The 27938-nt window shown below is 40.7% G+C and overlaps 2 protein-coding genes across 3 annotated transcripts; one reads left to right on the forward strand and one right to left on the reverse strand.

Moving 5' to 3' along the window:
* Nucleotides 1–172: 172 nt before the first annotated feature.
* On the reverse strand, nucleotides 173–14554 carry LOC101857861 (zinc finger CCHC domain-containing protein 10). Of its 2 annotated transcripts, XM_005092997.3 has the most exons (5): nucleotides 14383–14553; nucleotides 9616–9777; nucleotides 8856–8933; nucleotides 4522–4666; nucleotides 173–509 (listed from the first exon to the last, which is right to left on the reverse strand). In XM_005092997.3, the coding sequence occupies exons 1-5, from the start codon at nucleotides 14475–14477 to the stop codon at nucleotides 468–470; spliced, it is 522 nt and encodes a 173-aa protein (XP_005093054.1). In that variant the 5' UTR covers nucleotides 14478–14553; the 3' UTR covers nucleotides 173–467. The 2 variants fall into 2 exon arrangements, with proteins under 2 accessions (XP_005093054.1, XP_005093052.1); XM_005092995.3 differs by lacking the exon at nucleotides 4522–4666 and having other exon boundaries at nucleotides 14383–14554.
* Nucleotides 14555–14766: 212 nt separating this feature from the next.
* On the forward strand, nucleotides 14767–27633 carry LOC101858389. The gene is made up of 8 exons (XM_005092998.3): nucleotides 14767–16310; nucleotides 18581–18877; nucleotides 19203–19340; nucleotides 20285–20460; nucleotides 22660–22898; nucleotides 23764–24066; nucleotides 25795–26038; nucleotides 26853–27633. Exons 1-8 carry the CDS (start codon nucleotides 15000–15002, stop codon nucleotides 27427–27429), a joined length of 3285 nt encoding a protein of 1094 aa, XP_005093055.1. The 5' UTR covers nucleotides 14767–14999; the 3' UTR covers nucleotides 27430–27633.
* The last annotated feature ends 305 nt before the right edge of the window (nucleotides 27634–27938 follow it).

Genomic DNA, 27938 nt, shown 5'->3' on the forward strand with positions numbered 1-27938 from the left:
CCCCCCCCCTACGAAATATACAAATAACAGTTTTCCTGCACGCAAAACCAAGATGACACAATTGCTTTAAACAGTCAATGAGAAATATCATTCAGTCATCGCTCTCATCCAACCCCATCCTCAAGAATAAGAACACCACAAAGGGTCTGTGCACACGTTACACTTGACCATATTTCGAACAATCCAAAAAGTACAATCTATATCCAACCAAACAAGCATCCCACTCACAGACACACACATTTTATATAGCACTAAACAAAGGGGGGCAACATCAACAACCACAACAAAACTATTTTCTCCTGCTTTTCTTCTTCTTTGGTTCCTGCTCTGAGTCTGATGAGGAATCTGAGGACGATGATGAATCACTTGAAGATGACGATGAAGATGATGACGACGATGATGAATCCGAATCCTCCGAGCTGCTGGAGGAGGAAGAGGAGTCGGACGAGGATGAATCCGACGAAGACTCACTTTGGGAAGAGTCTGCTGAATCCTTCGACGATTTGGCTCTGGAGACACACATAAACATAACATTCATGATTCATGTTGGTACATTTAACAAAAAAAAAGAAAACAATTGAGGTGTTTACAACCCCATTGACACTGTAGTTTAAAGGAGTCTGGTTGATTTGACCCTGCCTGTAAAGGAAACCGAGGCTGGGAGATATTCAACGTCCAAGAAAGAAAGATGTAAATACCCAATAACAAATCTCCCCACATGAGATTCTGACTGGATCTAACATTATAGATCTGCATTAAACAATTGGTGACCAAGTCAAAACTATTCAAAGAAAACAAAGAAAAGGTGACAGTTTTTATTTCAGTTGGAAACTAAGTAGGTAACTGAAAGTAAGTGTTTTATACCCTAATCAACAACATTTAGACCGTTTACAAGACAACAATAATAATAAATAGCATAATTGTATAGCGCATATCCCTACTCGAAAGCAAGCTCTATGCGCTTAATAATAAATAGCATTTGTATAGCGCATGTCCCCACTTGAAAGCAAGCCCCATGCGATTTACACTATATTATTACCCCATAGAACACTGAAACATTCTCAGCTTCTCGGGAAGCATACAGTGCAAGCAGCTGGTTAAGCGCTCAAACACTAACAAACCAGCAAGAAATTTCACTGTCTATAGCTGGGTACCCATTTTCACCTACTGGGTGAAGTGGGGAAAATTCGTGTTAAGTGCCTTTCTCAAGGATACAACGTCGGGCCCGCAGCTCGAACCCCCGAACCCGCAACCTCATGATTACGAGTCCGGTGGCCTACGGCGCCATTTCTTTTTCTAAAGTCAACGAGTTCTTTGTTTTTTTGCACATAAAATTTAAAGGCAACTTATGAGTATCACATCACTCAGAAAAGTTTAGTATTAAATTCCGGTCAGCAGTATCGTAATGGTCATCCTGAATGAGCCCAATTACGGTTGAATCGTCGACAAATTTTATCAACTCCATGTTACTGTTGTTTATTTCTGGCAAAAGTAGTAGGACCCACCAGTGGCTCATCCAGTTCTATGCCCACAAATAGGTCATATCAAAAGCAGGCCTTTGACCGATGACAGAAGTGGTGGGGCGCCTGTGTTTCCTAAACAAAGTCTTGATTTTTACACAGAGAGAGAGAGAGAGAGAGACTACAAGGAGCAGACGCCATCCCTATTACGGAGAAGACAAAAAGCAGATGCCACCCCTATAAGGGAAAGATTGTGGCTTACTAAATTAACATTGCAAAGGGGTAGTTGACACCCCTGTAGGAGGTGCAGCAGAATTTGAACGAGGGGCTTGTCAGTCCAGTCCCTTGGAACCAGTCATCTCTACTAACAGTAACAGGAGTATGTGGTAGAATTGTTGGGCTCTTTGCCTTCACTTGCAAGAAGAAGTTCGATTCCCGAGTTGAGGGAAGACTTCTTAAAAATCGCGCACCTCCGTCTGTCTGCTTGGACACTGTATCCTACTCTGCCCCAGTTGGCCCAGATAGACATTTTGAAAAATGGAAGCAGCCTGCCTCCTATATTATCTGTGACCAAACTTTTAAAAATTTAGTTTTAGTAAGAGTTTTACTGCACTTGCAGCACAATTAAGTCATATAAGTGCCAAAGATTAGAAGTGTTACAAGAGCTTAACTGGCACAAAAAAGAAAGAGGAGAGATAAAGACGATAGTAGTTTGATAGGAAAGAAGGAGCAAACCATACCATAGCCAACTACACACTCTATTTTAAGAGAATGACTGAAAAGAAGTAGTGCTGTAGTACTTCCACATATCTTCTCGGATAGACAGAAACAACAGAAGGAAAGAAAGAAAAGAAGTAGGACCTACTAGTGGCACCCTCCAAACACCTGCCTCACTTGCGAGAAACCCCGGCGGGTGTGAGGGGCTATTGGCAGCCTGCCGGCAAGGAAAGTAAACTACGGATAGAGCGGGAAACTCTGTCACACCGTCACAGAAACTGAGAGCGAAGATAATGATGATGATGATGATGAGGAGGAGACGGAGGCATCTAAGTCAGATGTTTCAGACGATCTCTACCTGCTAGTACAAACAAATGATATTCGTAATAGTGAAAATGTAAAAGAAGAGGTTTCATGCTCTCCAATTAATACAATTTAAAATATTTAGGAGGCAGCATGATTAGATCCTGCCCGCCGGGGCTAAATAGGGTTGAAAGGGATACAACATAACTGCAGATAGACAGACACACTCTATAAAAATTCTTCCTAGATGGGAATCAAATTCACACCTGAGTGTGACAGCAAATAGTCTAGCTGCTACAACAGTCTGCTGCATTGGATAGAGCAATAGACAAACAAAACCAACATAATATCTTGTACACTTTGTCTGCCCGAGTTAAAAAAAATTCGAGCACATTTTTATTGATTAGCAAAAGCCAATGAAACTTTTTTTTAGTAGGTTTTTACGGCGCTCGAAATTGCATAAGGTCATATGAACGCCAGAAGATTAGAGGTGTTACAAGAGAGTAATAAACATAAAAGAGAAGGAGGGGAGATAAGGACGATAGATGTTTTATAGGAAAGAAGAGGCAAACCACACAAGAGAACCCGCCAACCACCCACCAATGAAACTTTGGATGGCTTTCCGGTAGGCCAGCAACCAAACAAAAATATCTTTTAAAAAATCTACAAAAGTTTCTGTTTGGGTCCTATAATAAATGCCACCCTGTAGGATTACAAGATCACTGCAATAAATGATTTACAGTAGCCTAGCCTACAAATTGCTCAATTTGGGACACCCCCCTGCGCCCACGTTTCAAAGTAAGTATGTAGGCTACCCCCCCCACCCCAGGTGTCACCATGTGCATCTCTTTTGTTGGATTGGATTGTGTTTTATAGCTGTGCGTTAAATAAAGTGGGGTGTTGATAAAAAATATGTCAACTTTTTTATGTTTTAGGTGTATGCTGATACATCCCCTATTACTTTTTGACCCACTTTAGGCTTATACTTATATCAATGAAAATGTGTCAGAACCTTAGTTTGCAGTGACTTTCACTAATAAGCTTTTAGATTCTGTTAGTCATCCATCTTTTAGACCCACATGCGTAGACCTGGGAAAAAGGAGAAGAGAAAAGAAGTAGTAGGACCAACCACTGAAGTCCCCAAACCCTTTAACTAGTGTTGGGCGTTAATCGATATTAGCTAGTATCGGGTAGTATTGGGTACCCGCTTTCCCAGTATCGATCGATACTCGATATCGATACTGTGACGTCGCCAAAGGCTAAAAATAGCGCTCACCGTATTGTTTCCGTGAAGCACTTTAATAGATGAAAGGTCAAAGGTCACGGCGTCAGTCATTCGGCTTACCAGGCCCTACTGCCTGTATTGTTCATTGTTTGTTTTTTAATGCAAATCATCTTGACTACCTTGTCATCGAGAAGTTTTTTCTTGGAGTGTGAAGGCGGTTAGGGCTCTGAACGGGTGCAATCTGATAGCTTCATCTGCTTTGCAGGTCCTGCGCTGCAACTATCGCTGCTGCTACCGCCTTTCTTCTTGTCAAGTGCAGCATTTTCGCTAGGATGTTTGGCATTGAGAAGTTTCATGAGATTAGTGCTGATCCCATGATGCTTTAATATTTCGTGACAAACAAGGCACCTGGCCTCTTTGTTTCCTGGAAGCTCTTCAAAATGCGTCCAAACAGTGCTTTTCTTCTTTCTCAACATGACTAAGCCTATTTAGAAATAAAGACGGGTGATTGTAGACAGCACGTTTCTCTCTGATATCACGCAGATTAGGCGGCAAACACTACAATCATAACACTGATCAGTATCGACTAAGGGACTCTGCGATATCGAGTATCGACTAAGAAAACCAGTATCGATGAGTACCCGATATCGATATCGACTAAAGCCCAACACTACCTTTAACTCTAACCACATGTCCAGCATCTCTAGCAGAAGATAAATACGAGGTAAAAATGGGCATGGCGTTTTTGTCCAATCGGGGTTTGGAGAAGGAATATATATATGCATGCAGAGAGAGAGAGAGAGAAAGCTCACTCACATATGATGGGAGGCCCTGAGGGAGCCTTGGCCCACGGGAAATAAACTCCGATTCAAGAGTGAAGTACTCTGTTAGAGAAGGCGCAGATGATGTGTTTGAGGAGGAAGAGGAGGTGTCCGAGTCAGATGAGTCAGTAGAGCTATCCCTGTGGGAAGCACAAACAAATGGCATTAGAGTTACAGATAGAGACACACAACATTAGAGATACAGACAGACAAGCAGTATAAGAGTTCCTGACAGACAGACAGAGGAAGGGACAGACAAAAGGCATCAACTCACTTGAGCCTGAGCTATATTTCACCCAAGAACTATTGCAGCCTGACACTTTTGAGGAATATTGAAGCGTTAACCACAAAAAGATTGAAAGCTATCATAATTAAAAAATGCAGAAAGAGAAAGACAGAAATGCTCTCGCATAAAAAGAAAACAGCACCTAATTTGTCAGAGTAGTTTTTATTTGATCAATCAATATTTTGAAATGGCAATGTCTGGGGAATATGCATTTTTTTTGGGTGTCCAATTTTGAATAAAATCATTTACCGCAAAGCGGGGTGTCTGACTTAGTCCGCAGCAGCTCAAAAGTGTCACACAAAACTTCAAATTTTTAACGAAATGAAACAAGTGGACCTATTGTTGGCTCACTGCTTCCCGCAGCTTGTAACAGAACAACACTGGAGATATCGATCAATAAAGCGCATACCCGTAAATACATGGGATTAGACCGCCGGGCCGTCCCCTAAATACACGGAAATAGGCTCAAGTGAGTTAATTAACATAAAGGGCTAGCACAAACAAATGAGCCTGCAGCTTGGGAAATCACTCCAAAAGACATCCCATTGGACTTACATCCGTCAACCACCCACCTATCAGATCTGCTGGGGTAATGATATAGCCTGTAAAGCATGTACAGCTTGCTGTCAAGCGGGAATTTGAACAATACAAATGCTATCTATTAGTATTATCATTATTACCAGTGGCACCCTCAAACCACTCCCACTGACACAGTGTTCTAGGTCTAGGACATCTAGGTCTATGGACTTCAAATCAAAACTTAAGACATACCCCTCTTCTTCATTGTACATGTATGTGGTGCTGGTTGTCAGCCGGTCAGGTGCTAGATCTGCAACTGCAATGTGGGTTCAAATCCCATTTTGGGCCTGATGTGCAAAGGCAACTTTTCAGAAAACTTTCCTGACTTTGTCCTGATAAAAATGAGCACTACACTAAAGTCAGTTACATAACGTTCAAGTTATGAATGATTCCTAGAAGCTGAGAACGTTTTCAAATGTTTTTTGTTTGTTTTAGTAGAGGTTTTATGGCGCTCGCAACTGCATAAGGCCATATGAGCGTCAGGAGATTAGAGGTGTTACAAGAGAGTAACAAACATAAAAAAGAAGAAAGGGAGATAAGGACGATCGATAGACAAAAGATAGGAAAGAGGAAGCAAACCACACCAGAGCACCCGCCAACTACCCACGTGTTCAAATTGTTATACCTTCTGTTGGTGTAAAATAGATAGTTGTGTGTTTAGGAAGTTACAGTCTACTTTCTACTAGGTAATAAGTAAGTGTAGATGTTTTACACACTCCACCCCCCCAAGTGACACAACTTAGTTAATTTTTCAAGGAGGGATATGTGCTACACAGATGCAATCTATTACAATCTTTACTACCAGCATTACTCGGGGCATTTTCACAGATTTCTCCAGTGCTAAAAAGATATATTTTAAGTGCAGAAACCAGATAGATATACCCACAAATAGTTCAAAAGTTATCCAAAGAACTAATGCTCTTCATTAATAACATGAAAAATTGAAAATGTCTCCGTTGTGTAGTTGTAAGTACCAGGACTTCAAGCCCAGATCGACACAATTTAGATCATTCAGGGGGCAGGTTGCTTTGACCCTGTCTGTAAAAACCAGCTTAGGCTGGGTGCGATACGATACAGCATCCCAGCAGCCAGAGGGATACTTAACAAAACTACACTACAGTCAAACCTGCTGTAACAGCCACCTACAAAGAGAATCACTTGTACAAACAACTACTACACCCCCCACCCCGCTTTATTTACATATTATATAATAATATACAATAATGACACAACCCAAGAGGTACATCTGTCTAAGAAATTGATGTAACTTTGTCTGTCTGCTAGAGATAGAAGATACACACCACCACAATAATGAAATTTAGTTTGTTTCATTTGTTTCATGAGCAGAGAGAGGCACCACAACACAATAATGGCCATTTACTGGAACAAGAAAGAAAGACAGACAGAAAGAAAAAAATGCTGAATCCATCAGTAGTGCTCTCCAACAACCTGCTTGAATGAGTGACACACAAGATAAGTAGAAGGAACCAAGGAGTAGCAATAGAAAGGCTGCAGAAAGAGGAGGGGGCAAAGGGGCGGGGTTCATCTGAAACATCTAACTCAGAAAGTGGAGACAAAAGCAGACGACAGAACATGGTTAAAGAGAAGGGCATTTTTTAAGGTGAAAGGAGTGAAATTTAGAGATGAAAAATTTCTGTGGCTGTCAGGTTTTGAACGCTGGACCTATTGAATGAGATGCGAATACTGTGACCTTTAGCCTATAAGAGCCCCCACACAGATTGAAATTGCAACAATAGCAAAGACAAAAGTGCATAGAGCATAATGTAGAACATGGATATGTACTATAACTGCAATCATTATAAATATTGTCAACAGAAAGACAACATCCAAGACCCTGTTCGCCTATCCACACGAGGACACATTTGGATCACCAAGATGTTTAGCACAAACACCCCCCCCCCCCCACTTTAAAGAATGAGAGATCCAAAATTGTCTTTTTCTGAAAATGCCATAGTAGCTCATTTGTTGCTTGTAACGAGACAACATGACAATGGCTACCAGACTTGTAAAGACAGTAAATGAGGAGTCTACTGAGGAAATGAGCGAGTTCACAAAATGACAACAGCCAGAAAACCAAAGGCTAAAGTTTGAAGACTCACAAGTTCATTTGGTCGCTTTTAAGGACAAAGGGGCTAACCCAGATTTCCGGGGTTTCCAGAAATCCTGATCTACACCAAAAGTGGGCATTGTCCTACCTATAGAAATTTGGTTTCATCTTTTAAAGAAACTGAACAAGGGTTCAAAAACTTTACCTTCGATTTTCTCAAAACAGCATTTTTCGAGATAGCCCCCTTGTGCTTAAAAGCGACCACTTGTGTGATCATTTGAGATTGTGGGGCGAAAAAAATAATTAAAGAGTTTCAGTCTTGCCATTCCTCTGCAACAGCACTTTTCATTAAAGTAAATTAAAGTTCTGTGACCATACTTTAGGACTCAGATGTTTTATACCTCTCTCGACGAAATTAAAATCAAGTGGGGAAGGCTGCTCTGACCCTACATACCAAGGCTGAATAGGATGCAACATGTAAGCAGACAGACGGAGATACTTGATATAAAGTGATTTCCTAGAGCAAGAATTCAGCTCCAGCCTCACGCCTGAAATGGTGTAGGGCTTAACTACAACACCAAATATGCTGGTAGGGACAGAGTTTGTTTTGTAAGAATTTTACGGCACATGAAACACAATAAGGTCATATAAGTGCCAAAGACATTGAAAGATTAGAGGTTGTACAAGGGAGTAACAAACACAAAAAAAAGGGGGGGGGGGAATAAAGACGATAGATGTTTTGATAGGAAAGAAGGAGCAACTCACACCAGAGCACTTGCCAACCACCAACGGACAGAGTTTGAGTTCAGTATGAGTAAACAGAAGCGTATCAACACAATAACAGCCGTTTAGTGTATAGACAAAGCTAGACAGGCAGACAGAAATTACAATGGGAAAGAAAAGAATTTAAATAAGTGCTTGTTAACCATTTTTGAGCCAGCGCCCATCTTCGCCACCTTTGAGAGGCTAACATAACTTTTTGTCAAACCTACATAAGTCTGAATACCTGTCACTGTCTCGAGTGACCCCCACAATCAACTAAAATTACCAAGTCCACGTTGGCAAGCACTGAATTAAATGAAGGGTCTAGCAGTGGGTGGTGCCTTCCAACTACCCTCAGTCAATACAAGAAGAACTTTCAAAAGAAATAGAAGAGGCAGACCTCACCAACCAGTGAGGAAAATTTCATCTGTGCCTATGAGGGGCGGAGAGAGAGAGAGAGAGAGAGAGAGAGAGAGAGAGAGAGAGAGAGAGAGAGAGAGAGAGAGAGAGAGAGAGAGGGAGGGAGGGAGGGAGGGAGGGAGGGAGGGAGGGAGAGAGAGAGGGAGAGGGAGGGAGGGAGGGAGGGAGGGAGGAAGGGAGGGAAAGAATACTACCTCTCTGATCCATTGCTCACCTTTTATCCTTGCTCTTCTTCTTTTTCTTCTTTTTCTTGTCCTTTTTCCTGTCTTCTGAAGACGATGCACTCTTCCGCCTGGAACGAAAAGACATGGAAAGCTGAACAAACAAACAAGTTTTAATTTTTGTTGGAATGAATAGAAACAAGAAGGTAAGAAAGTGTTTTGTGCAAGGGTAAATTAAAATGAAATGTGTCAGTGTCAGATGGGGAAGACAAAGGGCCATGGTAAAACAGCAAACACATTAGGAGAACGTGCGATGCTTCTGTTGCGAGTTCATGTTGACTTTCATTGTTATGTACAGAGTGGGTTAACAGTGACCCCTTGCGATCTGTGTATGAGTTGTGGCTGGGGCTTATTTAAGACGGATCACCAGCTGCGCAGCTGAAAATTTATTGTTACTGATTGGTCGACTCGAGTAAACAGTGCTCGGTTCATTCATTGGAGGGACTAACAATAAAGACAGGTGAATGGATTGTGATGGCTGGTCCACAGCGCCAGGGGCCAATACATAATATTTATGACAAGGCGTTGGGTTAAGAGAGATTTGCGTGGCCATCTCAAGACAGGTTTGCTAAATGGTTGTTGCTTGATAACATATATATGGTGGTTGCTGCCACGTTGGACAAGTGACCATTTTACACAGTAATTATATTGAAAAAAACCCAACCAAACTGAAGCGTGGGAAATGGAAAAAGCGGCAGTTAGTACAGGAGGTCGTCATAATCATATATAAGTACAGCAAAACTAACAGCTTACATCATGTCCAGTTTTGCCGCTTCCTCCTTCTGCTTCATGCTGCGCAGCATCTGACGGGTCCTTGAGTCACGTTCCACATACTTCCTCTTTCCTTCACACTGATAGGTGAAGTGACCCTTCTGGAGACATTTCTGACACCTGTAGTCTTCCTGGGACACAACTCTGAAACGGGGAAAACAGAATGAATTACACATTGATTAGCCAAAAATATAGTTTTGAGTAAAGAGAAGTGCAGTCATTTATAAAATGCGCTATAGGTTTAACATCTCTTTCAACACTAGCCTAACTGTAGAATGTAAATAGTTACAGTTGTGGGTGGTTGGCGTGTGCTCTGGTGTGGTTTGCTTCTTCTTTCCTATCAAACATCTATTGTCCTTATCTCCCCTTCTTCTTTTTTATGTAAAATTGTTACTCTCTTGTAACACCTCTAATCTTCTGGCGCTCATATGACCTTATGCAATTATGAGCACCGTAAAACCTCTACTAAAACTAAAAAACAGTTATGGCTGTCCAGGAATGTCATTTAATGATTTATACCTGGTTCAATCATAGGTATAATCATAAACGTGGGAATCTTAATTATTATCAGGTGTCAATTAAAAATTTTTTGACTGTGGTGGTTCTTCCATTTGAAATGAATCACACTAGGCCTCAGTGAATGAAATCCTGAAAAAACCCAACAAACTGACAATTGTATCACAACACAACCTGCCTGTGCTAGATTTCACCCCCTCCTTTGCTTTTATCCTTGCCTTGGTCTTGGTTGACAAGTTAATCTTCTATCAATTTCTCCATGAACTGAGCAATTTCTCAATTTCTTGATGATTACAAGATTTTAGGTATTATTTTACTCATGGACCCATCTCATGCTCATCATTCTTCACAGTTTTATTCAGCTTTAGGCCTACACATATTCTTATTGGTGAGAGAAGAGAATACTCCACACATTATTCTCACCTGTTTTGTTTGTTTGCCCCCTTTTCATTTAGTTTTGAGAGTCTATCGCAGAAATTATGGGATGCTGGGATTCACCACTGATCATCTGTGTATAGAATTATAATATTAGATGTAGACTCACAAAAAAATTCTTGAAATTTTTTTTTTCGCCCCAAAGCAGTCCCAAACCTTTTTCTGCCTTTCAATACAATCCCTAACAGAGCATCAAAGCCTTGTGCACAGCTTACACCAGTTCAAAAGATCAACAGAAATCACATAGAGACATCTTCATCTGAAATTTCCTTCTTGCCGATTTCAGCAGAATAATCCACTAAATTGCTCATTTTGCTGTAATTTTGGTTGAAAATTTTGCCATTCAGGTTTTGCGATTGAGGGCTTCGACGACTCAATCTAACTGAGGTATTGAGCGGTCGATTTCGTCCGCCTCGCCGCCAAGTGGTTTAGGGTATCTTAGGGTATCTTGTAACCACTACACTCTCTTATTTCACAAAATTCTATAATTACATGTATTTAGGCTAGTCCTACCTGTTCTCAACACCCAGGGGAGAATATAATCCATTGTATTCTCAATAAAGGCCTAACTGCGTGTGAAATTAGTAACTTTTCACCTGCTCTTAGAAACGTGATCGGTTTCAAATTTTTTTTAATCTGGAGGGGGGGGGGGGGGGGGGGAAGTGTTTCGGTGGTGTGGGGTGTCCTCCCTACCCCCCTGTACTGCAGACTACCTGCCGGCATACCCGCATGTTCGCGTAAAACGTACTGTCAGACCGGGAAAAGCCAATTTACAAATTTCCTAAAATTCCTGGGGGCCCCGGGATCTGGCTAGTCAGTCTGTTTTTACTAGGTATCTAGTTTCTGACTCATTTTTTTTGGCATTCGAATGTTTTGAACACTAGGTACCTATTTATTCCAGAAAAAAATGAATAGTACCCAGCACTAATTGAAAGTACTGGTGTCAGCCGTCGACAGATATGTTTTAAAAAAAAACCCCGGAAATTTGTTGCACGCCGCCGAAATAAAAATGACTGTTACGTCGCTAGCTATGGAAGACTTGCCCAGCCGGTGTAGCCGGAGGGAGGCCAACAGTTGAGTGCAAGTAGCCGGAAAACTTTCAACCCTTGTACGGCCCTCCCGTACGCATAGCATTGAGGCTATGCGTACGGCCCTCCACTTCACATAATAATAATAAGCTAGGCTTTGTAGGCGGTACATAAACTATCAAACCGGGCACTTCAAGTGGACAAACTTAACCCCGGAAGCGCGCAGGCCGTCTATACAAAGGGTGTGAGCTGAGGCCACCCGAGAAGCGCGCAGGCCCTATGTAGGGCTGACCTACTTCGATTGGGAAGCGCGCAGGCCCTATAGACGCTGACCTTTTAATATTTCAATGGAAAATTTTAGTATATTCCTTATATATATATAGAAAATGACATAGTAAATTACAGGTCAAAGTTATATAGTGATCAATGACTTTGCAAGTTATCTTGACTTGCAGAGTGTCTCTTGGCCCAAGATCGTACATAACAAGATAGTTCACTCAGCCAAAAAGTGTCAGCAGAAGTCCTACGCACTGGTTCAGATGATGCCTCAGTCTTTGTTTTGAAGCTCTCTTTCGTTTCTCCAGAAAAAAAGAATAGGAATAGCACAGTTTGTTAGTTTCACTTTTATTATTTTTCACACAAGTAGGGTAGCTCTGATAGCCAAGTCTGCACTTTTTAGAAGAGGGCGTTACCAAATTTTGAGAACACTTCATTAATTGGCTCAAATAGAGGAGTGAACTATCTTGTTATATATATAAATACACGATCTTTGTCTTGGCCAAGATATCGATCGATGAAGTGACGTGATCCAGCTGAGTGACTACCAAGCCAAAGCCGAGAGTGTAACTTAAAATTAGGCAAATCTATACTTTAGAGGGCCGTATGTATAGCCACGAGGATGCGTACGGGAGGGTGGCAAGCATATAACCATAACCATCGTCCATGAGGCTATACATTCGTAACATGTGCCTAAACGTAGAAAACCCATCTGCCTGATTGGCGGCTAATTTTAGAAAAGTGATGTCATCTGTGGGATACTCACAGACTATTTTTAGAAGTCCTTGGAGATACTGCAGATCGTGTAGAAGAGAATCTTTGGAGATACCGCATGGAACGACATGTTGGGTCAGTGGCTTGAAGTATTATTTATGAATCCGTATCGATGAGTTTCGCACAAAATTTCACACTTCGACTAACTGCAGACCGTCATCCATGCTCTACTGATGGGTTACAATCAAGGTTTCCGGTATGTTAATACAGTGGAACTCGGATTCAACGAGAAGAGATAGATTCCCCGTTTTTCTTTTCTTCTTTAAAATCAATAAAAGTAACCCGGATTCAACAAGCACTTAAGTTAGCGAGCTCGGATTCAACGAGGTCGCTTCCAGGGTGAACAGTCCCTGTAGACGTGGCTTCGCTCATTTTTCTCCCAGAATGAACTTTATCTATTCCCGGAAACCATCCATTGGCGCCATTGCACCTGCATCGTGAACCATTATTCACTTAGCCGATTGCCCGCAACCAATCAGCGGCCTTTTTTCATACCAACACATGCCTTGGCGTGTGTCGGGGTCAGATGGGAGGTCTGCACACGTGTGACGGTGTATGCGTGTCGGGGAGTGGGGGGGGGGATGGCACTAGCGGTCCGGGCGTGGAACGTCGCAGATACAAACGCGTCAGTTTTTTTTTTCCCCTCGGCAACTGATCATAAGCTAGTCTTGACATAGATGTACGAAATGAATTGTGCGCTAGTCTATGGAATCAAAGGTTGCCGTATGCTAGGCTCTACACAGGAAACATTTTGGTAAACAATCGAGATGACTCAGGCTTGTGTATTTGAACTAATCGGTCTTTTGTTTTACACAGCTCACGATATGCAAGCATTTCAGGAACTACTTGTACTTGTGACTTCTCTTTATTATTAATATTATACATTACTTGCTTTTAATGCCCGTAATTATGTACACAAAACCTCATGTTTGCTATAAAGAACACTCAAATTTAATGAGATTTTAGGTCAGGCCCGGCGACCTCGTTAAATCCGAGTTCCACTGTAACAATTCGGAATTCAGGTGGTGATGCTTGAAATTGAAACAGTCACAGTAAACGCAAAGACAATAAAGCGTGCGGAAAAAGCCGAATAGACGGCAGAAGATTACCCCCCCCCCCTTTCCCCCAGGAGCAATAAACAATGCTCAATAAGTAGCAGCATCATCGGAGCTCCGCATCATATGGGCTTGGGTCCTTCTCCGGCCAAGATGGGTGGTCTGGTAAGGTACAATCCAGCAGGTGTGAATAGTGAGTCATGAGTTTTTCTTACCTGGGGTGAGAATAGCGAGACATGGGTTATTTTTATTCTCTGTGAGAATAGCGAGACAAGGGACATGGTTATTCTCACTCCGAAAGTGGCGAAGCCGAAGAAACTTAGACAGTCTAAAGAAAGGGGTGATCTTGTAGTTCCGTTCGTTTAAGTCCACGATCCATCTGTTTACAAGTTTACATCCAGAGAAGAAATCCAGAAGTCTTGAAGGCCAAATACTAGATCTAGATTCTCTATTTGAATTAGGCTACACAAAGAGCAGGAATGCAACCTAACTGCAAAACATCAAATTAGGATAATTAGGATAACCCCCCCACCTCCATATTTTTATTAGGTCAGGGGGGCAAGCCCCCCTGAAACCCCCTACTCTTGACTTTAACGAACGAAACTACAAAATCGCCAAGAAAGGTAGCCTGCTCTTTATCACAACTCTAAAACATAATAACTTACGGTCGACGGCTGCCCCCGGCAGTCAACGGTCTGGGGAAACTCGCCATGCCGAAATCTGCGTATTCCGAAAAAAGAGTTCGATTCAAACAGACCATGAGCTGAAAAAACCCAAAAATAACTTCAACAGAAAACGACAGCGCGTCGTCGCCAAACCAAAACTGAGTTTGAAGATTTTTCGTTCTCTTTTCCCAGAAGAACAGGAAATTCAAGAACTTGTATAAATTAAAACATGTAATACCAGTAAATTTCAGGATCAATTCAGTTTAGCTATTTTTTTCTTTCTTCACAGAAAACTTAAACAGACATATCAAGATATAAATTCTGGCTACGAGCTATTTTATGATTCAAATTTTAATTTATCTGAAGCTGGGGCGAATATTTGATAAGACTCGTGTGATTATGTCGTAAAATATAATTTTTTGTTTCGTTACAACAATGAAACGGCGGGAATCTGCTGTCTGCTGAAATCGAAAGTGAAAGTTGAAAATTGGAAATTGGAAGTTTTGAAGTGCAGCGTCAACAATAATACACACTGCAATGCATGCTTTGTATCATGTATTTACGGTCTTTCGAATCTTCCCACTCCTTGTTACTAATCGGTACTAAATCTAGGCCTAATGGAGGATGCTTTTGTGTTTGCATGGGATAACTTCATATTCAGTTTGTCTGTGAATGGCAGCAGAGTATATCTTCAATGGAAGTCGATCAGTGAATGCATACCGATGCAGGCCGGCGATGGCGATGATGGGAAAGAAGAAAAGCATCCAGGCACCGGTGAGACTAACTGTGACATTAATGACGATGGCGACGGTGGTCAAGATGATGATGATGCTAAAGGAAAACCGACCAAAGGACATCTTTCAAATTCTTCTCGTTATTCCAGTATTTCTAAGGACGAACCTTGTGATGATGATAATGAGACAGCTTTATCTTCTCATAATATAACGTTCTTTGAGTTTGGGGAGCACTGTGAAGTCCACCCACTTTCGATGGAAATGTCTTTTGACCCCAGTTGTTTTCAAAATGTTCCCGTGTGCTCAGTTAGATGCTGTAACAAAAGTAAGGCAACAGCAAAGCAGAAAAGAGTTCATTCATCTTCACAAGCTGTTGCTGTCTTAAAAGTTTCAAAACAGGAACTACTAGAAGACCTAGATCATCGCTTCCCGGGAGAGGCACAGTCAGATGCAGACAAACAGTTTTATCTGACGGAGGTCAGGAAATATTTGCTTTCTGGAGAACATGGAATTCTACACAGAAATCTTAGCTCAAGTAGTAGTAGATCATCTAGAACTTTTGTCATTAACAATTTTACTCTAGGCATAACTGATGTTAACAACAACAGCATACACTTGTTTGTACAAAGTGACTCAACTCTGCCCGTGTCCTCTCAGAGTTTTTATTTAAGAGTTAATGAACAAAATGACAATGATCCTCGTGACCTAAAAATTTTAAGTACATTAGCTATTCCCTCTGAAAGTGCCTTTGTGGTTCTTCTGGGGAGTCAAAAGGAGTGCTCAGCATATTACTTCTCTCTCCAAGAAACTACGCTCAAAGCAGATTCGTCAAATTATGCCGAGCTGCAGTATGACATGACACCAATTTCCGTGTCCAAACTTTTTCCCACAGATTTATCTGACATTTTGCAACAAGTGAAAATTATATCGTTTTCACAGAGTCCTTGTGAAGGTTGTGATTCAGTGTCTTCTTCTGTGGTTATGATCACCAAAACAGGGTTTTCTCTCTACTTTGTGGACGGAGTGATGCAAGGGTGTGTCAGTTTGTCCAGTGCAGACTCTACTGATGAGGCCTGGACTCTACCCAGTCATGGGGATGCGCCAGTGGATATTTTGCATTTTAATGAGCCAACTCCAAGAACAGCTGTTTTATTTCATGCTGAATGCTTTCTCATTGACTGGTCAAAGGAAAAGGTCATTATAATATAATGTATATAATTATATGTTCTTTTTTTATGGTTTTCTTTCAGCTTATCTACCGAACTTTGATTATACAGAAAATGCACCAACAGCAAAGTAAGCTGGCATTTATTTGTAAAGAAAATGAGCAATATAAAAATATTTGAAAAGTTTAACCTCTGGTTGCCATAGTAACCAATAACCGCACAAATGTGACAAATGTAGCATTTTGTTTTCTTTCTAGGCCTATTTTTTCTCCACGAGTTATGGTCTTTCACCACCAGTGGGCATTTCGGTGGACACACATGATCCTGATGAAACAATCAATTAGTAATCATTAGTGGATATGTGAAATGTGTCATGACGCGGTGGAAAAAGGCACTCGTCAATTTTTGGGTACTGCATTTGGAGTTATTGTATCATGTATGTGAAAACTGATTTCTTTGCCTTGCTTCCAATGAAATAACCTTTTATCTCGAAGAGAAGTCAAGATATTTGCGATTGAAGGAATGAGGTCGCCTGGTTTCAGTGGTGAAATTAGCGAGAAAATGGCCGCCAAAGTTTGGGACCTCCAAATCTGAGGAGTCTTTGAGAACTGAAAAAATGACATATTTTGTGCCTTTAATCTATGTTTTTCAGTAAAATTGACAAGGAAATATGTGTTTTTATGGACGTTACAACAGAGGTTTAAAAGCCAAAAAATAAAAGTTCAAAAAAACTTTCCTAAGTGGTGGAAAAATGCCTGTTTTTCCGATTTAGTTACTTTATTTTGACGAGCGCCTGATTTCACCACGCTGCCTCACAATGTTAAAACAGTGAGATCAAACTTGTGTTTAAAAAAAATTTATGATCAAAATTAAAAATTTTATTCGGATAATAAGATAAATGATTTGAAATGTGATGATGAAGTGCTCAAAATTCAAAACAGAGGGAACATTGTTAAGTAAATTGTGCTGTTGAGTGGTAAGATGTTAGCTTAAAAAGAAGCTGTTTGACAGAAAATAAAGACAATTCAATTTGAGAAGCTAAAAAAAGATGTAAGTTTTCTAGTGTTTCTCTCCTGTGTTTGTGTTATAATGAAGTGTTGTAACTTTCTAAGATCTTTATCTTGTTGTTTTGTGACTTTTGCACTTTAAAGAAAAAAGTGGTTTTGATTCAAATATAATACCGTAGAAACCTAGACTCTGTATAACGTACATGATGGTCGCTTTCAAGCTCAAGGAGGCTCTCCTGAAAAGGCTGTTTTGAGAATACCAAAGGTAAAGTTTTTGCCCCTGGTTCAGTTTCACTAAAAGACAAGGAGAGTTTTCTCTACAAATCAAACCATTATAAACACACCAATGAAATCAAACTTCTCCTTTAGTTAGGACAATGTCCACTTTTGGTGTAGGTCAAGATTTATGGAAACCCCTGAAATCTGTGTTAGCCCGCTTGTCCTTAAAAGCGACCATATTATAATATCGCCTTTAGTGAGGTTCACTTTTTGAAGCTCCAACTGTAAGTCCCATTAAATATATATTTACTCTCCTTGGCGAACACAAACATTTTGTATATAGTGTACCTTGGCTAAAATGTTGTTAAAATTCAAGTGGAGTACATTCTAAGGAGGTTTTACACAATTTACTGTATATATGTAAGTTGGCTTTGCCCACAATATCTACACCAGTAGTGGCTTTTGGTTTTGAAAACAATCTCTCAACTGAAAATTTTTAAGTTAAATGAATTTTGAAAGATTCCAATTCTTTTGTGTAGGCCTATTTATTATAATCAAGTGTGGACAAAATGTGTCACGACGCAGTGGAATCAGGCACTCCTCAATTTTTTGGCATATATATATGGAGTTATTGGTATCGTCTTAAAGGTTGTTCATTTGCCTTGCTTTTAATGAAAAAAATATCCATTTATTATCTTGAATGGAAGTCGAGATGTTTACAATGGAAGGAATTGGGGTAGGCCCGGTTTCAGAAGTAAAATTATCGAGAAAATTGCAGCCCAAGTTTGGTGACTTCCACAGGTTTTAATTTAAGATTTCTTGGAAACTGCAAATTAGTTTTTTTTGTGCATTTAATCGTTTTTCTATAAAATACCGCATAAAAGTGATTTTGAATGGACATACAAAGTGTTGTGCCAAAAAAAAAAATGTAAAAAAAATTGTCAGACAGGCCGAAAAATGTCGATTTCTCGGATTTCATTAATTTGACGAGCGCCTGATTTCACCACGCTGCCTCACAAATACTTTCGGGTGAAACTTTAACAGTCGATGACTTTGCTTTTTTTTTGCTTAGATCATAAAGTGCTGGTTGTCCGTCGCTAAAGTCTTGCAATGGACGTGTACGAAGAATGGCTGCCCAAAGTTGATAGTGATTCATCAAGGGGAGAGCAATTTTGACGATTCATCAGCAGCGCTCAGTGGTGTCCGGTACCATGTCTGTGACGTAGAAGACTTAGTTGGCATAGGTGTCAGATCAGATCGGAAGACGAGTGAGGAACGACTTCAGGAAGATGATGTTGTGGGAGGCGAGGAGGACGGTGGGTCTAGAGGGCCGGAGTGTGCTCTCAATGCCCTGCTGGCTCAATGTAAGGTAAATTTGCCATCTGTACTGTGTCTTCCTGGAATTTTGGAATAAAATTCAAACTTTATGTGAGTATATGTCTATAATGAATTAAGAGAAGACTGCAACTTTTTGTTTTTGATAGCATGATGTAGTAAAGTAGTTAGTAATGTGTACATTGGAAGCAAGGCCATTTTCTTTCTTGTAAATTTCCGTGTTGTTTGCTCTTGTTTTTTTTGGGGGGGGGGATGGGGGATATAATTTCTAAATCAGTATTGTTCCACATGAGTACTGGCTAGCACTGCGACTATCTTCTCAATTGTTGTCTTGCGCCATTCTCTCTTTTCTCTTCTAGATGTGTCAATCAGCTGTCCAGGAGGCAGAGTCTGCTATTCAGTGTAAACGACATTTTATCGCCGAGACATGGGCGCAGATGTCAAGACGTCACATGGCAGAATCCATGTCTAGCTCTGGACTGTGGTATTCAAAGATGGTGAATAAAAATATATTACTATTGATCTAGTTTTTTTTTCTATTTTGAGTCTTGTCATAACTTTAAAATCTTTTATTGCTTTCAATAATCTGTTGAAAATAAACAAGAGGCTCTGAATACCTTTCTGCTTTTTTACAATATCTTATTAAATTTCCATATTCAAACTTGACAACAATTTCTGTTGTTATATTGTAACATGGACTGGCAAATTAAGTTAAAAATTACTGTTTAATTCTTCATACTTGATTAGTTGGTATTTGTCTACAGATTCAATTCAATGCCTTTTCCACACTGTCGGATTGATATATATACAGGTACGACCTACAAAGTTAATGTCTCTGTCTCAGACAGGATGGAGCCAAGTGGGTGAAGAGTCTTGAAACACTTATCCAAAATAATGTTATAGATGGTAATTTTGGATCAGAACAGGGTCATCCACACCCTAGCCCAGCATAATACCAACTGGAGCTAACGGAAACAGTGGGTGCACCCACTCAGTACACTGACACAAAATTTGTGTTGAAGCAAACTCAAAGGAGATTAAGAAAATTGCATAAATTGAAACTTTAAAAAATTAACATAAATTCTACCCTGTTTTAAAAATATTTTGGAACTGAGAAATGTATTTTGAACTGTTCCGTTTTAAGATCAATAATTTATAATAGGAACTTTTTGCCTACCTTCATGTAATTTCTGTAGGCTTCGGCCGCCACCCAGGCAAAGTTCTAAATTTCCTACCAACTAAAAGTATTAGGCGTGTCCCGCGCGCTCATATGACCTTATGCAGTTGCGAACGGCGTAAAACACTTACTCAAAAAAAAATAATTCTTTTCAGTTTTACTTTTTTCCCAAATTTGTTACCTTGCAAGCAAAGATTTTTCAATGCAAGGCTAACATGCTTAGGAAAGGAAACTAATGTACTTGTGATAAATCTCTTGCAACAGCCACCACTGATTTCTGTTGTCGATGGAAGTCTCCCAGCAATGATCCAATCTGAAGGTCGATCAGGTCACACGCAAGAGTTACCCCCTTCATCCCCTCTCGTTGTGTTGAAGATATGGAAAAAAATATTGGAATCCCATCTTGTGGTGGGTGTCGACGTGAAGAACAATTCAGCAAGGTAGTGTAACTGTTTTATTGTCTTTTAGTAATAATAAACCCCTACTACATACTAAATAGAGCAGACCAGGTCACAATCTTTAGACTCTGTTGTGGCCACAACAGACTCAAACACCATATGCACACCAAATTAAAAGTAGGAGAGACAGTGATCTGTGAATGTGGACACGACCAAGAGGATGCCAACCATATCCTTCAGCACTGCCCGCGCTACGTCACCCTTCGCGCACAGACGTGGCAGAATGTGGCTCCCCTTGAGAGAAAGCTCTTTGGCAGTCTCTTAGAGTTGAAGTCAGACTGACTGTCTAGCTGCTGTCATCGAGAACGAGGAAGAAGAAGAAGAAAGTAATAATAATATAATGTAATGCATTTATATATAGGGCATATATATATTTGTACTACAATCTTGTAAGCTCTATGTACTTCAATGCTGACATGAACAGTGACTCTTTTCAGTAGCTACCTGTTTTATTTCCTTCAAGTTGTTTTTGTAGTTCAATAGTTTAAAATTGCCTTTTCCTTACAGTATTGTATTAGTCAAATAAAGACATGACTGTTTCAAAGCTTGAGATTTATTGTTATGTAGGCTATAGAAATATATGTCTAAAGGGACAACATTCATTATGTTTTTATTTGTAGGTTGCATTTACATAGCCACATATATGTGCTAGAAAGAAAGTTCTAAGCACTATACGATATATTACTACTTCAGCTGACAGTCAGTCATCTCCGCCTAAGATCCCGGTGCTCGGGGGCAGGGAAAATGTGGGATCTTAAGCAAACCGGGATCTTAGCTGACGAACCCAGGGAAGAATCTACGGTGACCCGTGTTATGGCTCATAATTGGTAAAATGGTCTCCCTCCTCTTTAAAATGAACTGACTTGCCCCCCTGTGTGGGTTTATGACATATTGTGAGCAAAGAGTGGTTAATCTTGATAACCCACTCAGTGCATAGTGGCATGAGGCGTGCCATTTTCAATTATTATCCTGATCTGAGGGCCCAATGTTGGGCCCAGACTGGGATTCGAACCTGTGAATAATGATTATTTCAAATAGATGTACGTTTACTACTTTAAGACGATTCTGTTTTAACACGAATCTATTTAAAACAAAATTTTTGTGAACACAAAAGCAGTTCAAATCCTTGTTTTCTTCCCTCCTCCTCCTCTTTATTCTATGTATTGCAACTCCCCTTAACAGGATAAAAAATTCCAGCAAGTCTGGTTAACACAAACAAATTTTGGGTTTTTCGTCATAGCTCCCAGTTGACTCTCTGCCTTTCCTTTTTTTTTCACTTACATTAGCCCACCTTTATCAATATATGCCACACAACACACTTTCAGTAGGCAGAGACATTGTCCTGCAAAACAAAGCCACTTTCACCACCTGCTGCACACTGAAATTAGTGGGAAAGAAAACGTGAGACAAGACTTTGTGAAACTGCCAACCATCCCTAATTTAATGGAAACATTTAGTTTTTGAAAATTTTTTAGGTTATCTTTATTTTGAAATGTGCAGATATAATACAGGGTGTCTCTCGCTAGACGCACCATGGGGAAAATACACTAGGCCTATACAATGGCACCAATGTGCACAGATATTGAACTGCTCAACAAAATACTATATTATCACTGATTTTCAGCTAAGCTCATTAGCCAGGACAGCAGTCTCATCAGCCTCTGTGTCCATGGACTCGCTGTCTAGATCTGTCTGACTCGTAACATGTTCGGATCCCAGGTCTTCGACAGTGTCACTTTCCGCATTCCCCTCCTTACCCATAAATTTGAACGACTTGCAAATCTAAGTAGAAAAGTGAATGGAATTTGCTGCCTTTCGTTTTGCGACTCACAGTAATGTCAAGCTCATGTCAGTGGCATGTTATTTAGCTCAGTGGTCACTAGGATGTGTTCTTGAGTGAGATGCCATGACTGTAAACCAAAAAAGTTTTCTGCCTTGTGCCGATCAGCAATGGCTTGTTTGTTTTTGGTATTTGCGTGATACTGTGCATTATGTATCATTGATGAATTTTTGTATGCATTTATATTATGTATTTATTTTTTATGTGTATGGTATGTCTGCCATTTTAAACCAATTTTTTCAAGAAATCAATGAAAGGGGAATTTTATTTCTTTTTATCATCACACAATGAGCAATGTTTTGCAATATTTGCAAACTATTTAGTTTTTTTCTTCTTCCCAGATCCCTCAGTAATATTTCTCTAAGCATTACATGCACCTCCCAAAGTCGGCCGATATTGTTTGAGTCTGTCTGCTCTCGTGGAGGAGGCTGGCTGCACACGTCCTCAGACCCATCAGGCCTGACCCTGGAGTCTGACCCATCACTGCATCAGCAAGGATCTCCTGCCAGGAAAAAAGTCTGCCTCACGTCTGGAAGAGTTCATTGCCATGACAGAGTTCTGGATTCCCCCAGTGTGATAGGTCTGTTTTGTCAATGGGTTTACCGAAGTCGAAGTTGTTGTTTTTCTTGACGTGAAGTTTTACTCCCCTATTAACACAGTTTAGATCAATTTTGACTACGTGGGTGGTATTTCTCACTGGTAGATGATTTGGAAATTTTGGTGAGTGTTGGGGATCACCCAGGTAATGGCAGCATGAATTCTAACCTCTTGAATGTAGGGAAAATGGGCGCTGGCTATAAAAAGGATAAAAAACTCTAGTTTAGATCTTTTAGGAGGCTGGCTTCTTGAACCATGCCTGTTCTGGCCACCTAGTCTAAATTGGACTCAGAGTCGCAGCAGCCAGATAGGGATACTCGAGATAATAACTTCTCCAATCCGGTATTGAACTCATGCTTTGTGCAATGGACATGAGGAATACGGTTATACCACAGATACTACACATTTCTTCCTGTACAGAGTTAAAAACAACTCTTCCGTTAGCTGACAAAAGGCCTTTTTTCATTTTTGGCACCAAATTTTTTTTTATTAATTTGCTAAATCGGAAGTCTGATCAGTTACTCTACTTGTGTGAAAAAAGTCAAAGTGAAGCGGTGACTAGTTTTAAAATAAATTAGGATTTGAATTGCGGAATAGTGCTATTTTTAAATGGTTATGCTGATAAAACCCTCTTTATCTCGAAACTGCTATGAATTAAAAAAAGCATTTTGTCAGCCTACAGCAGAACAATTGCATCGTAAAGAAAGAGAAAGAGAAGACCTTGCTCAAGTTTTTACCTACCACCTGCTGTTAAAAATAGGCATACATAGAAGAAAAAAAAGAACTCGCAAAACAACTTACTCGAAGTAGTCCCAATTGTATTTTGTCCCCATCCTCCTTCCTTTCAGCACCGTCCTGCTTGGCCACTGTAACTTGCAGCTCAGAGGTTTCCCATATAGCAATTGGCAGAGAGGCTGAGGTCAGACTCCTTGTGTTCGCCTCGTACATTGAGGACCCAAAGATGACGACAGAAAATCTACCGCGTGGAGGAGCTCTCATCATGAGCGACACGACTTCACTTCCTGTGCCTCTGCGTCGTGAGCAGTACTGTGGGGAGGTGGTCGTCATGACCTCTGACCTGATGGAAGAAACTGTCCTCACAGGAAGTTTCTCTCTCGCAGGAAGTGCGTCTGATGATGCCGCAGAGTCAGGTGTGTGCATATTGATTGATGTCAACGCATCCTTGTATGACCTGACCAGGCTCACTCATTCTTTTTCAGGGTTTGTGTGCCCAGAAACACGTAGTTGCAACAGACTTTTAATGATTTCTTCATGATATGCTTGCGTTTAATAGTTAGTTCTTCAGGTCGTAATACTCTTATGTTCTTAATGTGATGTGCATATCATTAAATAGGTTTCGCTGTGATAGTATAATTGTGCTGTACTGTAACAATGTGAATGCCTGCTTTCGTGTTAGCATCAATGTGAAGAGCATATATGCCCGTTCATGCACATGTATTTTGCGTTAAGATGAAGGTATTTTAGAACACCTAGAGCAGTACAATGAGAGTGGGTGCTAAAGAAATCATCTGCATTATATTTACTCTAGAAGGTGAAAGTTAAATTTTCTTTTCCATTTTCCTGTTTTGAAACTTTTTTAGTTTCTCAGTGAATGTGACAACAAAGTAATGCTTTACTTAGAGTAATTGGTAAACAATTGTGTAGAGATGGTAGCTGTATGTTTGTAACAGGCTGCAATGCTCTCTCTATATATGTCCCATCATTACAAAAAGATAGTAACACCCCTGATTCTGAGTTTTGAAAATTTATTTGTCCTTTGGCTACCCCAACCTATATCCACCCTCCCGTTGCCTAAGGAGAAAAACAGTCAGACCCAGCAGTCCACATCACTATGTCATGTGCAGCTGTCTAATTTTAACACTGTCTGTGCAAAGAGCCCTTGTATGTTGTAGATGCTCAGTGCCACTTTGCCCTTGCAAAAACATAAGTTGTGCCAGTCAGGTGTAGGGCAAGCATTAGTTTTAAAATGAATTAAAAAATTTGTGCAGTTTGGGTTGTTGATGATGGTCTCAAAGCCAACGAGATAATTTTTTTTAGAAAGTGGACCATTGTTTGAAATAGTCAGTTGTGGTGCGTGGCATGGTGTGTGGTGATGAACCATCAGGATCAAAGGCTTGTGACATGTCCCTACAGTTTCTTAGGTTTTTGCAAGAGTCAAGCTGACCATTAGTAACTACCCCCATTCCCCCACGCCCTCTCCTTTTTTTCGTAACTCGACGAGAAGCCCACCAAGACCGGACTGCTTTTTTCATCAAACCTTTGTTTACATTACATTCATCCTTGAACCTACTACCCAGGTTCTTGACACTCCAGAGAAAAAAACTATCCATGGTCATTTTTCGAATTTTTAAACTAATTGCTAATTTTCTATTTTTTAATTGCTAAAATATATATACTGGTGGATGAGCAGCCGTGGTGCATATGTGTTTGTGTGCATGTTTTTTAAAGTTTAGTAAGAGTTTTTCGGCACTTGCAACATAGTTAGGTCATATGAGTGCCTAAGATTAGAGGTGTTATAAGAGAGTAGCAAACATAAAAAGAAGGAGAGCTAAGGAAGATAGATTTTTATAAGAAAGAAGGAGCAAACCACGCTAGTGCACCCACCAACCACCCACCATCTATTCGTGTACATATGTGTGTGTACGTGTACCCATTTGTATGAGTACGTCCTCTCATGCATAGACACAAGCTCACACACAGACACACACACACACATACGCACACACACACACACACACACACACACACACTCATACACTCGATGACTCAAAATACTTGCACACAAACACTTACATGGGTACACACACACACTCAATTAAACTTGTTCTATTTTGTGATGTTTCCTCTTTCACTTTCAGGACAAATCTCCCTTCAGGACCTACAGGCCCTTGACTGTCTCCAGACATGCACAGTGCTGAGTGTCCAGAGTGTGGTCACTTCGGTACGGTGTCTGGTCAATCAAGTCCAGGCTCACCCATCTTTAAGTTACATCGTCTGGGCTGACCAGTATGTGTTCACTGGAGTGACGTCTCTCAGGTTTTGTCGGATCCGAGTTCTTCCACAGACAAGCAAATGTCGCGGCACGATCCTCGTGTATGCCAGGTAGGTCCTCGTTTATATCCGATAGGACCTTGTGTATGTCAGGCATGTCCTCATGTGTCCCAGGAAGGTCATTCCACATGACAGTCAAGCAAATTGTCATGGTCATAACACTTCTCGGTATTGCTTGAGCAATTTTTTTTTCAGGTTTCTAGTTACTGCTATGTTAAAAATGTGTTATTTATTTGTTTTGTATCCTCAGTATAGCACGGTAGTGTTTTGAGTACTGAAAATTCAATCTATTACGGAGACATTTTTTTCACTTTTGCTTAAGTCATAAAGTTGACGTAAGTGAGCAGTTTTAAACAGTTTTTCTCAAAATGAAAAAAAATGACTCATGCTATTGTGTTACGTTTGTGAGGATATGTGTGGTATGGCCCTCATGTTTGCCAAGTTTACCAACTTGCACAGTATTGAGCAGGCAAGACTTTCATGGTAGCAAATGTTTAAGTCCCTGCCAACTCTCTTTAGATTGTTTAGGAGGTAGGCCTATCTATTGCGTCTGTCAAGGTGAACCTGAGCTGAGTGGGATAACCCATCCCTGCAGATAGATGGATATAGTCGAACCTGTTCTAATTCTAATGGCCACCTGTTCAAGACAATTATCGAACCACTTTCCACTTCCCCCTAGCGTTTTTTGCCAAATAATAATGACACTGTCCAATACACCACCTGTCTAAGACAATGACTTTTTTCTTAGGCACTAGGACAATTTTGTCTGAACTTGAAAAAATTTCTTCCACATTCAGGAATCAAACTGGGTCTTTTGTATGCAGAGGTGAAGGACCTAACCATTACTCCACTCTCTACTCCCCAGGTCGGACCATCTGACGATTCTTTGTGTCAAGTTCCTGTACTCTCTACTCCCTGGGGATGTCAAACTGGTGCCTTGTGCTGAAACCAGCCAGTCGACATCATCATTGTCATCATGTCGTGTGAAAATGCACTATGCCGCAGAGGCAGTTTTGGCTGATGTCGACGCAGCAGCAGCTGATGTGAGACACAAGCTGGCAGCTCTCTCTTTCTGCAAGACCCCCTCGGATCAACAGGATGTTGTTGCTATGGAAACGGCTAACATTCCTCAAGAGACAGATGATGATGTTACTATGGAGACAGGTGGCCACCGCCAGCTCTTGGTTTGCGACAAGGTCCAGAGAGAAGAAAAAACTCAACAGAATCCACAGACTGATGGTTCAACTGAGACGGGACAGAATTCTAGGGAGGGTGCGGCCTCTCATTGTGCTCACATCTCCTCAACAGGCAGTGGTGATGACAGGCCTGGTGCGAACTCCTGTGTCAGGGTGGAGGAAGAAAGGGAAAATTTGAAGAAGTCGCGGAAAAGGTTGAGAGAAAAGTTTAAAAATGGCGCTCAAGGTATAAGTAAACATAAATAATGGAGCATAAGTACAGTCAAACTTCGTTATACCGTCCTCCGTTATGCCACCAGCCCTGCTTACCGCCTCTGACTGGTGTTTGAGTGACTGCGTGTAATGTTTAGTTAAATCTAGGCCTGATGCGTGACACGCGAATGCCGTAAAACACTAGAAAGATTAGCCAAGTAAGCCTAATCAGCTGCACTCGAAGAACTAATAAAGTACTTGTTCAACGAATCACATGAGAAAATGTTTCTCGGGGATGATTCTGCATGAATTTACGGTCGTGGCTGGTCCGTCGTCTCTATGACTATGACCAACAGTTTCCTCGTAGGCTATCTGTGCCCAACATTTACAGTGCATTCAGTCATTACATTGAGTTTGTCTTTCTCCCCCCCCCCCCCCCCCATTCAACGCCTTTTTATTCTTAACCCCTGTCAGGGAATCCTTCACAAAACAGTCACGTGTCGTCACATTATCTGCCAAACTGACCCCCTCCCTCCAAGGGAGGTCACTAGAGAAATAGGAAT

This window comes from Aplysia californica, unplaced genomic scaffold, assembly GCF_000002075.1.
Source record: "Aplysia californica isolate F4 #8 unplaced genomic scaffold, AplCal3.0 scaffold00056, whole genome shotgun sequence".
Taxonomy (NCBI): domain Eukaryota; kingdom Metazoa; phylum Mollusca; class Gastropoda; order Aplysiida; family Aplysiidae; genus Aplysia; species Aplysia californica.

Bases quoted from the DNA above. Each gene is read 5' to 3' on its own strand.
- LOC101857861 (XM_005092995.3), bottom strand. From the start codon at position 14,477: ATGGTCTGTTTGAATCGAACTCTTTTTTCGGAATACGCAGATTTCGGC. The intron at 9,778-14,382 runs GTAAGTTATTAT...TCCCCGTTTCAG, and splicing joins GCCGGGGGCAGCCGTCGACC to AGTTGTGTCCCAGGAAGACT. The intron at 8,934-9,615 runs GTAAGCTGTTAG...TTTTCGTTCCAG, and splicing joins GCGGCAAAACTGGACATGAT to GCGGAAGAGTGCATCGTCTT.
- LOC101858389 (XM_005092998.3), top strand. From the start codon at position 15,000: ATGGAGGATGCTTTTGTGTTTGCATGGGATAACTTCATATTCAGTTTG. The intron at 20,461-22,659 runs GTAGTGTAACTG...TCTTCTTCCCAG, and splicing joins GTGAAGAACAATTCAGCAAG to ATCCCTCAGTAATATTTCTC. The intron at 22,899-23,763 runs GTCTGTTTTGTC...CCTTCCTTTCAG, and splicing joins GGATTCCCCCAGTGTGATAG to CACCGTCCTGCTTGGCCACT.